At 32.5% G+C, this 13,840-nt stretch overlaps 1 protein-coding gene across 1 annotated transcript; it reads right to left on the bottom strand.

The window, feature by feature from the left end:
* Positions 1-244: 244 nt before the first annotated feature.
* LOC123663691 (gustatory receptor for sugar taste 43a-like) lies at positions 245-13,614 on the bottom strand. The gene is made up of 11 exons (XM_045598358.1): positions 13,593-13,614; positions 13,086-13,204; positions 10,767-10,881; positions 9,933-10,126; positions 8,230-8,377; positions 7,714-7,869; positions 6,871-7,011; positions 5,778-5,963; positions 3,307-3,416; positions 1,503-1,664; positions 245-392 (listed from the first exon to the last, which is right to left on the bottom strand). The coding sequence occupies exons 1-11, from the start codon at positions 13,612-13,614 to the stop codon at positions 330-332; spliced, it is 1,416 nt and encodes a 471-aa protein (XP_045454314.1). The 3' UTR covers positions 245-329.
* Positions 13,615-13,840: the final 226 nt, after the last annotated feature.

Here is a 13,840-nt window from a genome sequence, read left to right as displayed (position 1 = left end):
ATAAATATGTATAAGTAATTTAATAACAAATCTGTACAATGACGGTTAACAAGTACTAACTAACTAAATAACTACTAAATCTTTCAAACTATAATTTTAATATTTTTAAGTAAGATACAGTCTACATAATTATAGAATGTTAATTCAAATTTTTTACTCAATAACATAACGACCCCAATTACATAAAGACTCAAAAGAGCCCTTATATAACACTTAAAATAAGCAAATAAAATAAAAATCAAAATAAAGTTTCACAATTTATATATTAAGTAATTAAAACTTAAATAGAACTTTTAAATAATTAAGGTTAATAATTTAAGGTTAACACGTTAGGAATCATATCTTTGGAACTGTATTAATATGACTAGGTATGTGGTTACCGCTCCCAGTACCTGAAACAATAAAATACCGTAAAATTAATATTTACTAATATTTTACTTTGTTACTTATAATCTCCTTTTATCTGAGGTTGTCTGGAAGATATTGCTTAAAGCAATAAGACCGCCTTTGCATGCTGTCATTGTAACTACTTTTTGTTTAATTTTATTTCTGTTCTGTTTTTTTTTTCTTCTTTTTTTTACTACGTAAAAATGTTTGATTATATGTATGCAAGAAGTAATAAAAAGAAATTAAAAAAAATGTTTTTTTATTATTATTAATTATACTTTAAATGAACATATATATTATTTTAAATGAAATTTAGTTACATACTTATTTACTTTAAACAGTTTGTTTATCGGAGGTTTACAAATTAATAGATAACTTTATTTATTGAACAAACTCGTATTTTTAACATTTCTTAGTAGAAAAAAGTATCGGTTTTTATCCGAGTTATCTTAGCTCAAGTCTGTCCTGTTTGGCAATGAAGAACATTATCTTAATGTAAGTTTATTCAAATAAATTAAATTTGCGAGCAAAAAGCAGAAATCAACAAGTTAAATATTTAAATGGTTTTCGTTAGAGACAAATTTTATTGTCAATAGTAGAATTATTATTTATTTTATTTATTTATTAGGGATAGTACACAGCACAGAAAAAAATATAAAAGAAATAAGAAGGAAATATAACAATTAAGGTCAATTACGACCATCCATCCCTTTAAAATTAAATCAAATTATCTTTTTTTCCGAAAGAGAATAAATGACTAAATACTTCTCTCTCAACGGCCTCCGCAAAGAAATGATTTCTGTGGCACGGTTCACGACATAATACTAACATATTACAACTATTGTCATAGTGTGCTTCCATAATGTTTATAATTTCGTCGAAACAAAAAGTAAAAATCGACAAATTGATATCCTTATATTTATCGCTTTACATGTAACGTTTAAGTTAATCAATATTGTAATATTATTGAGTAATAGACTAAGACAATATGATCCATGGGAGATTTTATGTTTATATTTAGTTGTAATCTATAACCTGAAACGTTGTAACAAACTAGAAATTTTATTTTAAGCTCGGAAGGTCGTGCAATTGTAAAATAAAAAGAAAAAGCTTACAGAGGCAATAAGAGGTCTGTCTAACGTGCACATTCCCATGGGGCTATAACTGATAGACTGCAACATCAGCTGACGCGAGAACAGTTCCAACCGAGATGGCAGCATGCCAGTTGAAGGCGTCGATGTCATCAGTCGACACACCAGCTCTTCGGTTCTCTTACCCTGGTAGTAATAAACACATGTAACAAGGATTTATTAATTTATTCGAGATTTATCTTTTCAATACTGTTGAGTAGGTATATGAAATTAAGACGATGAAATTAATAAAATAATAATTAATCCTTGGATTTTTTATTCTTTTCTATTTTTATTTCTTTGAATTTTTCACGTAATAATTTTAAAGACAAGTATCTCCATTAACGATGAAGTTTGCCGAATGGAATTGTTCAAGTGTCACATAATCACAGAACAGTGAAGATTAAACTTTGTTAAGTCTGTTTGTATACTTTAAACAAAGTTAAAAAAGGAAAATTTTGAAAAAATAAATAAAAAAGACAAGGAATACTTTGCTTTAGATTGTTTAACATTTTTAAAATATTAATGTATTCTAAGTAACATAAACTATATTACAGCCTAAGGTAATCTCGTATATTCTCGTGACAAAGGTAAAATTTCTTCTTTTTTATGTTTTATTCTGAGAACATATTAAAACATCACATTTATGGTTTCAAAAAACCACTGTTAAAACTCATGTATGTTTTTTTATTCAGTATCTAGAATCCAAAAGAATTCAAACCACAAAATTTATGCGACTATAATATACGGTCGTGTGTATTAGAAGTAAACGTTTTAACTACAAAATCAAAAATACATTTTTCAAATAGCCTTCAAAAGCACCTTTGTAGGCAGCAAAGTGCTATTTTACAAATTAAAATTTTAAAAGTAAAGCTACCACCGGTTCGGAATGCAGATTCTGCAGAGAAGAACCGGCAAAAAATTCTGCAGTTACTTTTTTTTTAAATACTAACTGTGTTTTTATACAACTTTGAGAAAATCTTGCATGAAATACAGCGTCACTAAGTCCACACATCTTTATCATTTATGTAATCTTACACCGAATAATAAACTGTAGCTAGTCAATTCTTTTTAATACAAACATCAAATTTAGTCTCAGATAATTTCAATATCATTTGTGGAATTTTACTATACATGCGAATACTATAACCCAAAGAGGAGACGTTTACTTAGCGCAGTCAGAGACTTGGAATTATAATTTTATTATTCGTTCTCGTGTTTGTACTGCGATTATAACTGTTTACATAAAAAAATAGATATTTTTGAGAATATACGTTGTTATAAATATATTGTGACACAATTGTCAATATGTCTACATAATGAAAAACATCCCGCAAGGAGACCTAAGTTCCAAGATCATAAATGTCGCAAATAGCCCTTTTTGCAAAATAAATATAGTCTCAATGTCTGTAGCATTACTCCATAGCAACAGAACGTAAGATATAACACTATGGAAATAGCTAAAAAATAATAATCGCGCCGTAGCAACGTCGGTCAATTGTCGAATTTTTCTAACAGAGTTTACCATTCAAGGATGAAAATTGGGAATTCCACTGAAGTTTTAAATCAAAATCTATCCCTAAGAAAACAGTAGTATCACTGACTATTTAGTTTGTGGAATACCAAAACTGTTAAAACGAACAATTAAGAAAGCCCTTGAACGGTAATATGATGTATTAAGCCTTTGACGTCAGGATCAGACCCTTCTCAGTCAGCTTGTATGTTGAATATAATTACGAAATATAATATTATTTACTAAATTTAAAGGCTACTATTACAAAATACTTACCTCAGTGATCGTATAATGACAGGGCTCCACAACCACAAACATACGAATTATATGTGTAGCGCACCATAAAAATTGTAGTACCAAAAAATGTATGCGATGAGTTGATACGACTGGAATAAAAATACTGAATTATTATATAAAAATATACAAGTTATGCAAATTAATATTTGTATAAGCTCGGTTTAAGTAACAATTCGCTAAACTACTAATATGACTATTGAGGGCTACAAGTTCAGACTTAGTCAGTACAGTCACTACAGTTTAGTCATGTCGCGTTTCGTCGCCTCTTATCGCCTTTCGTCATCTCATATCGCTCTTCGTCGCATTGTCTATCCATGTATGGTGTATCTATGTAGAGTAATAGTGATGCGACGTGGTAACATTTCAAGTGTCGTAAATTTACACGACATAATTGTGTTTGCAGGCAAACGAAGAAAAACCGACTTCAAGTATATCGACAAGTAATACAACGTAGGTAAACGAAAAAATAGTCAAGTAAATACGTATTATCAAAGATTACTACAAAAGTTGTAATCAGATCTTGATGAAATTTAAATGTGACCACATGATAAACATCGGCTTTCGATTAAATTAAAAATCATCAAAATCGGTATACCCAGTAAAAATCTATGCAAATTTTCGAGAGTTTCCCTCGATTCCTCTAGGGATATCTTCTTTCCACCAAAAAAAGAATTATCAAAATCGGTTCATAAACGACGGAGTTGTCCCCGAACATACATAAAAAATATATATATACGGTCGAATTGAGTAACCTTCTCCTTTTTTTGAAATCGGTTAAAAATAGGTCAGCTTAATACATAACGTAGTTTCACGTAGTTAACTAAGGCAACTCGTTCTCCGTACATAAGTAGCGAGTGGTTAAAGATTTTTGTAAGTTATTTATTTATGAAGAAATTTAAGACATTGTATACAATAGCCTGTAAGCCTTAAGTCCGTAAGTTATAAACGCAACTGACAGTAATAAAGGTTGAATGAAATTAAAATAGTTTTTTATATATAATATATACCTATATAGGTTTAAAAAAAATTGTGTAATAAAATGAGAGCGTGATTAACGAATTATTGATAGTAAATTATTCGTTAGATCATTCTTAAATTAAAATGCAACACATGACAGTCTTCAGCTTTCATATAAAATTCGATTCATCAAAATCGGTTCACCCAGGTAAAAGTTATGAAGTAAACAGACATAAAAATACAGTCGATTTGAGAGCCTCCTCATTTTCAACCACTTTCAAAAAAGGAGAAGGTTCTCAGTTGCACTTTATTTATTTTAATGTAATATATTTTACCTACCTCCTATCTATCTCCGTACTTTTGACTGGGTGGTCCGATTTCTATTTTTTTTTTTTTTTTTGTGGAAAGTTGGTGCATATCATATGGGACCATTTAAATTTATTTGAGATCTGAAAAGTACTTTTTGAGTTATCGCTAATAATGCGCATTTGCTTGATTAATTTTTCGTCTACTACGTTGTATTCCGGCTCGATGTCTTTGAAATCGGTTTTTTTCGTTTGCGAGCAAACACAGTTATTTTGGGTCGGTTAAAAAAAAGTATATTTAAGAAAAAAGTCTATTTAATTATCTCAAGTTAAAGATCGCAATACTCTTATAGATTGTATATATAACCTAACTGAATAAGTTTTTAATGATTTTAAAACCGTTATTCTATATCAAATCTATGTCAAACTAAAGCTCCACAATCTTCCATTTGATAGACAATGAATTGTACTAATAATATTAGTACGGAAGTTTGTAACCTTGTTAGTCTATCATATGACAACTACTTAACTAATTGCAAATAGTCTTGGTTTGTATAAAGTTGGAGATTCAAATTAATACTATAATTTGAGAAGGAAAAGCCGTAGTATTCATACTTTTGATATATCCTCACTCGGAGTACATTAATTTAAACTTAATCTTAACTGCATGCAAATATAAAAATTACCAGTGACCTCTGGTGATGTATAGTTGAAGCGAATATCTTATGAAAAACACTATTCTGAATAATATTTGTGGTTCATATCAAAACCAATACACTCTAAAAAAATTAACGACATCTAGTGGATTTTACATGAACTATTTCATATAATTCGCTGGTTAAGCAGCTATTTGTTTGAGTGCAGGATTCGGAAGACCAACAAGAAGTTATCCTTGATCTGTTCAAGCGTTAGATGGAGTTTATTTTAACTACTTAGAGTGATATACTATTCTATTTTATTAATTAAAAGAATTTTTATCTCATTCTTTGTATAGGCTCATTAACTAATCCTAGTGTGAATTACGACAGATTTAATTTATTTTGAAATTCTTTTAATTTATTGTTGATTAAAATCAAACCATCATATATTCTATTACATATACAAATGTTTTATAACTAAAAATAAATTGCAGTAAATAGATATACCGTAATTTCATATAAAATTTTGAGAAATCTACGTCGTACTTACTGATCTCCATTATAAGAAAGTACGGTGTCACAATCAGGTGCAATAGTGTAGAGATTAGAATGACAATGAGTGGTAGCCCATAGCTGTTGTCAATACGGTGAACAACGTTACAGAGTGCACTGTGGAGACAGGCCAGACGTCGAATAGCTTCACATGGTGGTACTACAAGTTTCTGTTCTTTGGTAACTGAAAGTAACAGTGAGAATAAAAGCATTAGTACACTTGATTAAAAAACATATCAACGGTCCGATATGAAATATTATTTCTGTGTTTTATGGCGTATTTATAGAGAAAGGTCTATGAAAATGATTTCATATGGTTAAAAGAGATGTAGTAACGATTAACGATTAAACGTTACGTAACGATTCACTTGAACAACTGAGTGCCTAGTGCGAGTTTTGTTTAATCCGTCTCGCAATAACGGGCGTAAATTTTAACTTCATTTTGTATGGGAAATTCGGCATTTCAACCTAGTTCTCGCGTTTGCCGCTAGATGATTCTGTATCGATTGTATCGTATACTATTCTTTATCGTTTAGGCTGTAGTGTTTAAATTCCCATGCAAAATAATCTTCACGAATAAACGCGTTTCTCTCATGTTTCTGTTAATAAAACTCGCACTAGGCACTCCGATGTAAAATTCTTTGCAGGAGGCACTACACAAGAAGACAGTATTTAATAAAAGTATATATATAAGACAATTATGTGAAACTACCACGCATATAGTAGTGACATCAATTAAATTTTTATTTTGTAATCTTATTCTATATGGAATGATAAGTCTACTGTCAGACAATTTACAAATTAAGTCAGACTTTGCTACCTACCATTCAACAATAAAAAAATACTATATAAATCCTGTCAAGTCATTACACTCTTTTTTTTTGAAATATGATGTGATGACAGTGCGATACTACTTGTAAATCGTACGGTTACCGACAGAAACATCACAAGAGAATCATATAAATACGTAGTTAGGGGTTAAAGGGTTAATATAAAGTCTAGTCTATCGAAGACGTAGCATACACTTTTAAAACAGTTTGAAGATTATTATGGGTTAGTTGCTACTATATTAAATGAGAAGTACAAGTTACCAGTATTCCGAATAATAACAGCGTGTTCCTTCCCAGGCATCGAATCCACGAGTAAAGTGACGTTGTTTGCGCGTCGACGCGACTCCGGTGCCGCTCGAATAGCGAAAATATTTAATGAAGCTGGATCGTTTATTTTTTCAACTGAAATGAAATTATGTATGAATGTGAAATTGAAATTAATATGAATAAAAAGGAATTGATTCAAGAAGGTCGACAAAACCGATTATCTTAATATGTCGATTAACAAATAACTTTCAATCAATGTATAACAATATCGGATATCGGAATAATATATTTATAGATTTGCTACATTGAATAACATTTATTACAAAAACTATTTTATTATTTTAACATTATAAATACATAGAATTAATCGATTTTAAATATCGAGACTCCTATATTAAATGTTGTATAATATGCTACGGATAGCTCTGATACTATAAATGACATCACGTCCATGGTTATACATGATTATACGTCCTTACCTTATACAAGAGTATACGTCCATTCGTATTCATGGTTACGGATATCGCATATGTCTCTATTTAATATATTATACGAGTAGTAGCTGTAGTCTGCGGTTTCACCCCCGGTTAATTTGAGGACAAAATGTACTAAGATATACTATAGCGTATAACCTTCCACGGTAAATGGACTGTCCAACACAAATTGGATTTTTCAATTCGAACTAGTAGTAGGTATATAACATTAGTGCGTTCAAACAAACAAAAAAACAAACTCTTCAGCTTTATAACATTAGTAAAGATATGCGATATTGGTAGTTACGCGTTCATTATCCTGTTTGAACGTGGTTGTGTGTTGATATTAATCGTTATTTATTACCTGGTACGGATATGTGTCTTGCGGTCAACACAAGAGCGTCGTTAACAGCTTGGAAACGTGCCCGTACAGATAGAGCAGTGAACGCGAATTGTAGTTCAAGTATCATCACGACATACCACAATAGGTAGAACCCTATGTAATTAGTTACCACATCCCCTAGAATACAAAAGAACAAACTTCGGAAATGTTTTAATTATTACCTATATTTATTAAAATTCAAGAAAAAGGCATAACACCGTTCCACTACCACCTTGGAACATATAAAGCCGACCAATGGTGAGATAACCATACAACTACTGGCTTTGAAATACACATGCCAAAAACGGGCAGCAGCGTCTTCTGTGCGACAAAGCCAGCCCTGCGGTCACCAACCCGCCTGCCAAACGTGGTGACTATGAGCAACACACATGAGTTCACGTCGTTTTTGGCGTGTACTTGTGGAGGCCTATGTCCAACGGTGTACTTCGATAGGCTGAAATAATAATTAAAATTCATATTTAAAATGTCTATACTCACATTGTCTATCCATTTTTTTAGCTTGCAGTGCGTAAAAACAGAAATCATCGGCTATTAGAACGGAGAAGAAAATGAGAATTGCCAGTAAAATGGCACACAGCTTGCGTTCTGTCACAAGCGAGTAGTGAGCCCCGATACTGTTGTCCACCTAAATGTTTAGAACTTGTAGTTAGTTAAATACTCCTGGTACTTCAATTCATAAGTATTAATTCATATCCCGCCCTAGGACAGTTATTTCGCCCGAGGAATTCTATTATCCCTCAGACTTCTATTATACTTAGGATACTCTATTATTACGTATTACATCACTGTTTGGAGTGGGTCAAAAAAACCCACTTATTGCGTGTGAAGAGAGATCAAAGAGCCGTCTTAATTTCTAAACCTACTATACATCCAAACCCGTGAATTATATGCCGATACGGGGCTTCCGACAGTGAGACAATTGTTTATCTTGCAAGTGCTTCTGTGCAAACATTCACAACTGTCATACAATCCTGAACTTATTCTTCGAAAACGAAGATTTCAACCAGGCAAAAATGAATACAATAAAGCAGCTATAAATTTCGATCTAGCGGGTACATCGTTCCATAGCTTAATTGGCTAGAGCACCGACACGGTCAGTCGGAGATGCAGGTTCGATCACCGCTGGAACGGTTTTTTTTTGATGTGATATTAAAAAATGTTTAGAATTTCCTAATGTGTGGGTAACACAAAAATAAAATCGTACAAATTACAATAAAGCAGACCTTGTGAAACATAACTTTTCCTAGCTTTCATCTCGTTTTTATAATTAAAATTAATAAAATATTAAATATATACATTTATTTGTTTAATTTTTTTGGAACGCTGTTACAACACAGTTTTGTTTTTATAACTGAGGGTAGTCACTAACATCCAAATACATATCTGGACCATATTATTTGTTCCAAATAAAAACATTTTTTTTTTCTAAATTATGGCTTTGAAATTGACACACTGATGATTGAAAAAGCTATTTATTACAAATGATTTTTTTAAAATCGTGATAATAAATAATTAGATTATTACAAATATAAAACCAATGCCTTTAAAAAATTATTGTATCCATATTATCTTCCCTTCTCGTCCCGTTGGTGTCGTTGGAGGCAACTAAGGGATAACACAGTTCCACTACTACCTTCGAACTTAAAAAGCCGATCGGTGGCGGGATAACCATCCAACTGCTGGCTTTGAAATACACAGGCCGAAGACGGGCAGCAGCGTCTTCGGTGCGAAAAAGCCAATCCTGCGGTCACCAAATCGCCTGCCCAGCGTGGTGACTATGGGCAAAACACATGAGTTCAGGCCATTTTGGCGTGGACTTGTGGAGGCATATGTCCAGTAATGGACTGTGAGAGGCTGCTGTGATGAATATCTTATATCAAATTAAGACCATACAAATGCAGACAAGGTACTTATATGTACGATTTTATTTTTGTGTACCCACACATTAAGAATTCTAAACATTTTTGAATATCATATCAAAAATTGACCGCTCCAGCGGGATTCGAACCCGCGTCTCCGACTGACCGTGTCGGCGCTCTAGCCAATTAAGCTATGGAACGATGTACCCGCTAGAGCGAAATTCTTGATATGATGATTTCTATTTTCGGTTTAAGCGAACCGTGGCGCCGTCTATAGTGAGTTCTTTACAGAAAAGGTATTTATAAACTTTTAATACTCACGGAAGCGACGCTTTCCATAAATTTGAGCATATTTCTCATTCTCTTCGGTGCTCCGTAAACACCAGCACCGGCGGTTATTACGACCACCAACACGTCACAGGTTGAGACAAACTGTGACATTCTTGACGACATTCGCACAGACATCTCGATACCAACATTTATCTCAGCGACTAGTCCAAATATTGTGAAAAATACTAAAAATAATACAAAACTATAAACAATTACAAGTATAATTATTAAAGCCAGGAGGTTGCAGGGCAAGCGGGGATTCTAAGTCTCTTTTCGTTCACCATCCCATTTAGGTATTAAATATTTACTAGCCGTACATTGGTTAGCTTTTTTTACATTATACGAACATTTGAAAAAATTAATTGAAATCTTAGAAAAATACTACTTATATAAAAATCGTAAAATTATGTTAACTTCTTTATCTACTATAAGGTCTTTTAAAATCCACTGACCTATTGTTTATTCTAATATGCTAGCTATTAATGTTTCAGTCCTAATCTTTAATCTATACTAATAAATAATAGAAACAAAATTTAAATAAAAGTCATTTCTTAGCAGCACATCACGCCAAAAGTAATGAAATAATTTAAATGAAACTGGGTATAATTTGTTGGGAAATAGAATTTTTTGACTATCATGCAATTATTTCAAGCATTTTGATGATACTAAACAATTTGAAACCCGGAACGTACTAAAAACGAGAAACGTACAGGCTACTTAAACTGTCGTACATACTTTTTTATAGAATTATTTTAGACAATGGCAATCGTGAACAAAGTTGCTCGATGGCTAGAGTTTAAAAAAATATTCTTTAATATTCCTTACCCAGAATTGTTACGAGTATATAACTATAAATGCACATAGCATTAGATATTCCAACAGAAAACCCATTGCTTTTAGATTCGAACCGTAGCGGAGCGAGACCGAAGAAACTTGATATCTAAAAAAAAATAATTAAACTAAATTTATTTATTTTATAGACAAATATTACTTTGTTACTATGAAAACAAAAATATTCCTACGAGTCAAAACCTTCAAACTAAAAGATATATTATTATTATTAGATTTAAAATATAAAATAAACTTATCCAGGCTACAAGTAATTTTTATTAAAAAGTCTGGAGAAATAAAAAGAATCATAATAAATTGTAATTAGTATGTCAACAACGATGCCGTGTTGGTGCAACGGTTACAGCACTGGTTTGTGGCTGTTGCGCTGGTAGTTGCGGGTTCGATTTCCGCACATGACAAACATTTGTATTGGCCATACAGATTTGCCGTGGGTGTTTGTGCAGTCCTTGTGGGTCTTTCTACCGTAACTCGGAGAGCAAGTAAAGCCATCGGTCCCGGTTGTTATCATGTACATCTGATAGCGATCGTTTCTCATAGTAAGGAATATATCCACCAACCCGCATTGGAGCAGCGTGGTGGATTAAGCTGATCCTTCTACATGAGGAAAGAAGCCCCCGTAGGGATTGATATATTACAGGCTGAAGCGAGCGATGCCAACAATTAATATTTACTGTAGCCGTAAAAATATTATCATTTCGTCGTGGAGTACGATTTGTTTTGACAAGATGCCAATAGATTACGTATTGGTTTAATAATATGGTACTATTCGACCACATACATATTATGCATATTTTATGTGGATTATTAAATAAACAATGATGTTAATTTTGCCGTTCTGGGGTATTAGTACGAGTAGTCGCGGATAAATCGCGGATTCGATTCTGTTTGTTGCAGATAATTTTGTTCACGTTTTTTCCCTAACGAGCCTCAAATTAATACATTTTTATAAACGTAAACATTTTGCTAATACATATAAAATTTATCCTCATATTAACAATTATTATTGATTTGAGACTTGAACTCACTAACTCACTAAGATTTATTAATAGCAACTTATAATATAATAATAATAATTAGATAAATAACATTAAACTAAAAAACATTAAGTATATATATATGTACATAATATAATAATTAAAAAATATTATTAAAAGGAGTCCCTTTAGGCAAGGTTCCGAAGATACTGGCAGCGTTCCCCCTTTGAATAGCTAGACTAATTCTTTGTCCGAAGTAGCTGCCAGCTCTTCGGTCTCCTGTGACGTCGAATAACCTTTTAGATATTTCCTTAAAAAGGGTTATAGCACTAGGACCCCACGGACCAAAGGTCTCGACACCGAATGGGACAAAATCATATTCGGAGCCTAGACCCCTGTATTTGTCTGCTTTTGTTTTTTCCGCCGCTTCACAAGCCGCACCAGCTCTGTTGTTGGTTCCATGTAGATGGGAAGGGGCCAGCGTGTCTGAACAGGTTGCATCCCATACCAGCACCCGGCCCATCTTCCATGGAATCAAACTCATACCGTCCGGTCTCTTGCCATCGTCTCTTGTAATACCAGTCGGCTCAAGTAGACTTGGCACGTTGACGGTGGCAAGGGACCGGCGTATGATATCGTTAAGTGCGGCATGTCTCGAGAAGCGGCCTGCACTTTTTAGGCATGACAGACCGTGATGTCCTAGCTTATCGACATCACTGCCACAGGGACATTTATGAGGAGCGCAGACCGGAACCCCAAGCCGTAGACAGGTTGCGATTCGGAGCGTGTCAGGCTCAAGAAATGTTCCTGTATTTGTCGAAGGGTACGCGTGAAGCCAGTAGCCGGCCTCATGCGTACCCACGGCCAAAAGCCTAGCACGCGCCGAGCCTGTACTACAGCATAAAAGATTTTCATAAGTCAAGTAAAGTAAGTCATTATTATTACTTTTTTTAGCGTGGGATTGAACAAAGTATGGCTAACATATAGTGTGACATAGATCGGCTTAATCTTATTAAATGTATTTTCTTCAAATACTGGTGGAAAATTGCTTTTTTTTTACATATTTGTAATTTTTTTGTTGAGGCAAAATATTGTTTTTATTGAATTATAACTACTGAGCAATGACAAATCTACATCTTAATTACATATGTTACACTTTATATTTTTAGTGTACAGAGATTGATATAAACTCTCCTCAAAAGTCTAAAAGCAATCTTACGCGATATTTTTTTTAAAGTAACAGTTTTAAATAATTGATATGTGATCTGCGTAATATGAAGTTAAAAGAAAATTGCAAGTTTTTTTTTTCATAACTTACTTTTAAGATAAAAGCATGGGCCCCTCCGACGACACAATGCATTACTCTACCTTCTACTCCGGGATCTAAATCAGTTGGGACTGGAGTGGCATCGCCATCTGCCTTATCAGGTTCTGTACCTATAAATAATCAATGAATGACACATTAATTAATAAACTATACTGAGATTAAAGTGTAGTCGACTTAACAGTTTCACTGATATCCATATTACGTTATTTTCAATCGTACTTATATAAAAATATGTTATAAATGTAACCCATACCAATATACATTTATAATATTACTAATATACATCTTACATAAGTATATAACTAAGAGGTTTATTTTAGTATATAGAAACAAAGGTAATAGTAGATTATGGGCCTGTAATTAAAAATAATATAAAATTCGCTATTGAAATAAAACTTTATTCTGCGAAGTTAAAGAGATTCATTTATGTAAGAGATTTTTTTATGTGAATTATTTCATATAATTATAATATATATTAAGTATACTGAATAAGTTTACCGTTAGTAGAGACGTTAGTCATCTTTAGGAAATTTCTTTAAAACTGGTATATCGTTGGCTATAATTATATTTGAAAGGACTATTTATAAAGTGACGAAAGCTTAAATAAAGTGAGATCAAACATGCCTTACCAAAACTGTGTTATTGTCATACGTCTGCCTGCACGCCATTAATTTAATTTATTAATAGCATTCTTTAAATACATTATTACGCTTTTTACTAATAATTTTATGTTAATTCTTTTTTTT

Source organism: Melitaea cinxia, chromosome 20 (genome assembly GCF_905220565.1).
Source record: "Melitaea cinxia chromosome 20, ilMelCinx1.1, whole genome shotgun sequence".
NCBI classification, from domain to species: domain Eukaryota; kingdom Metazoa; phylum Arthropoda; class Insecta; order Lepidoptera; family Nymphalidae; genus Melitaea; species Melitaea cinxia.
Note: the sequence above shows the minus strand (reverse complement) of the source record. Positions and strands in the feature narration are given on the sequence as shown.

Coding starts and splice junctions, on each gene's coding strand:
- LOC123663691 (XM_045598358.1), bottom strand. CDS start 13,614: ATGACTAACGTCTCTACTAACG. Junction 8,378..9,932: donor TTATGGAAAGCGTCGCTTCC/GTGAGTATTAAA, acceptor CTAAACATTTAG/GTGGACAACAGTATCGGGGC. Junction 1,665..3,306: donor GTCATTATACGATCACTGAG/GTAAGTATTTTG, acceptor TATTACTACCAG/GGTAAGAGAACCGAAGAGCT.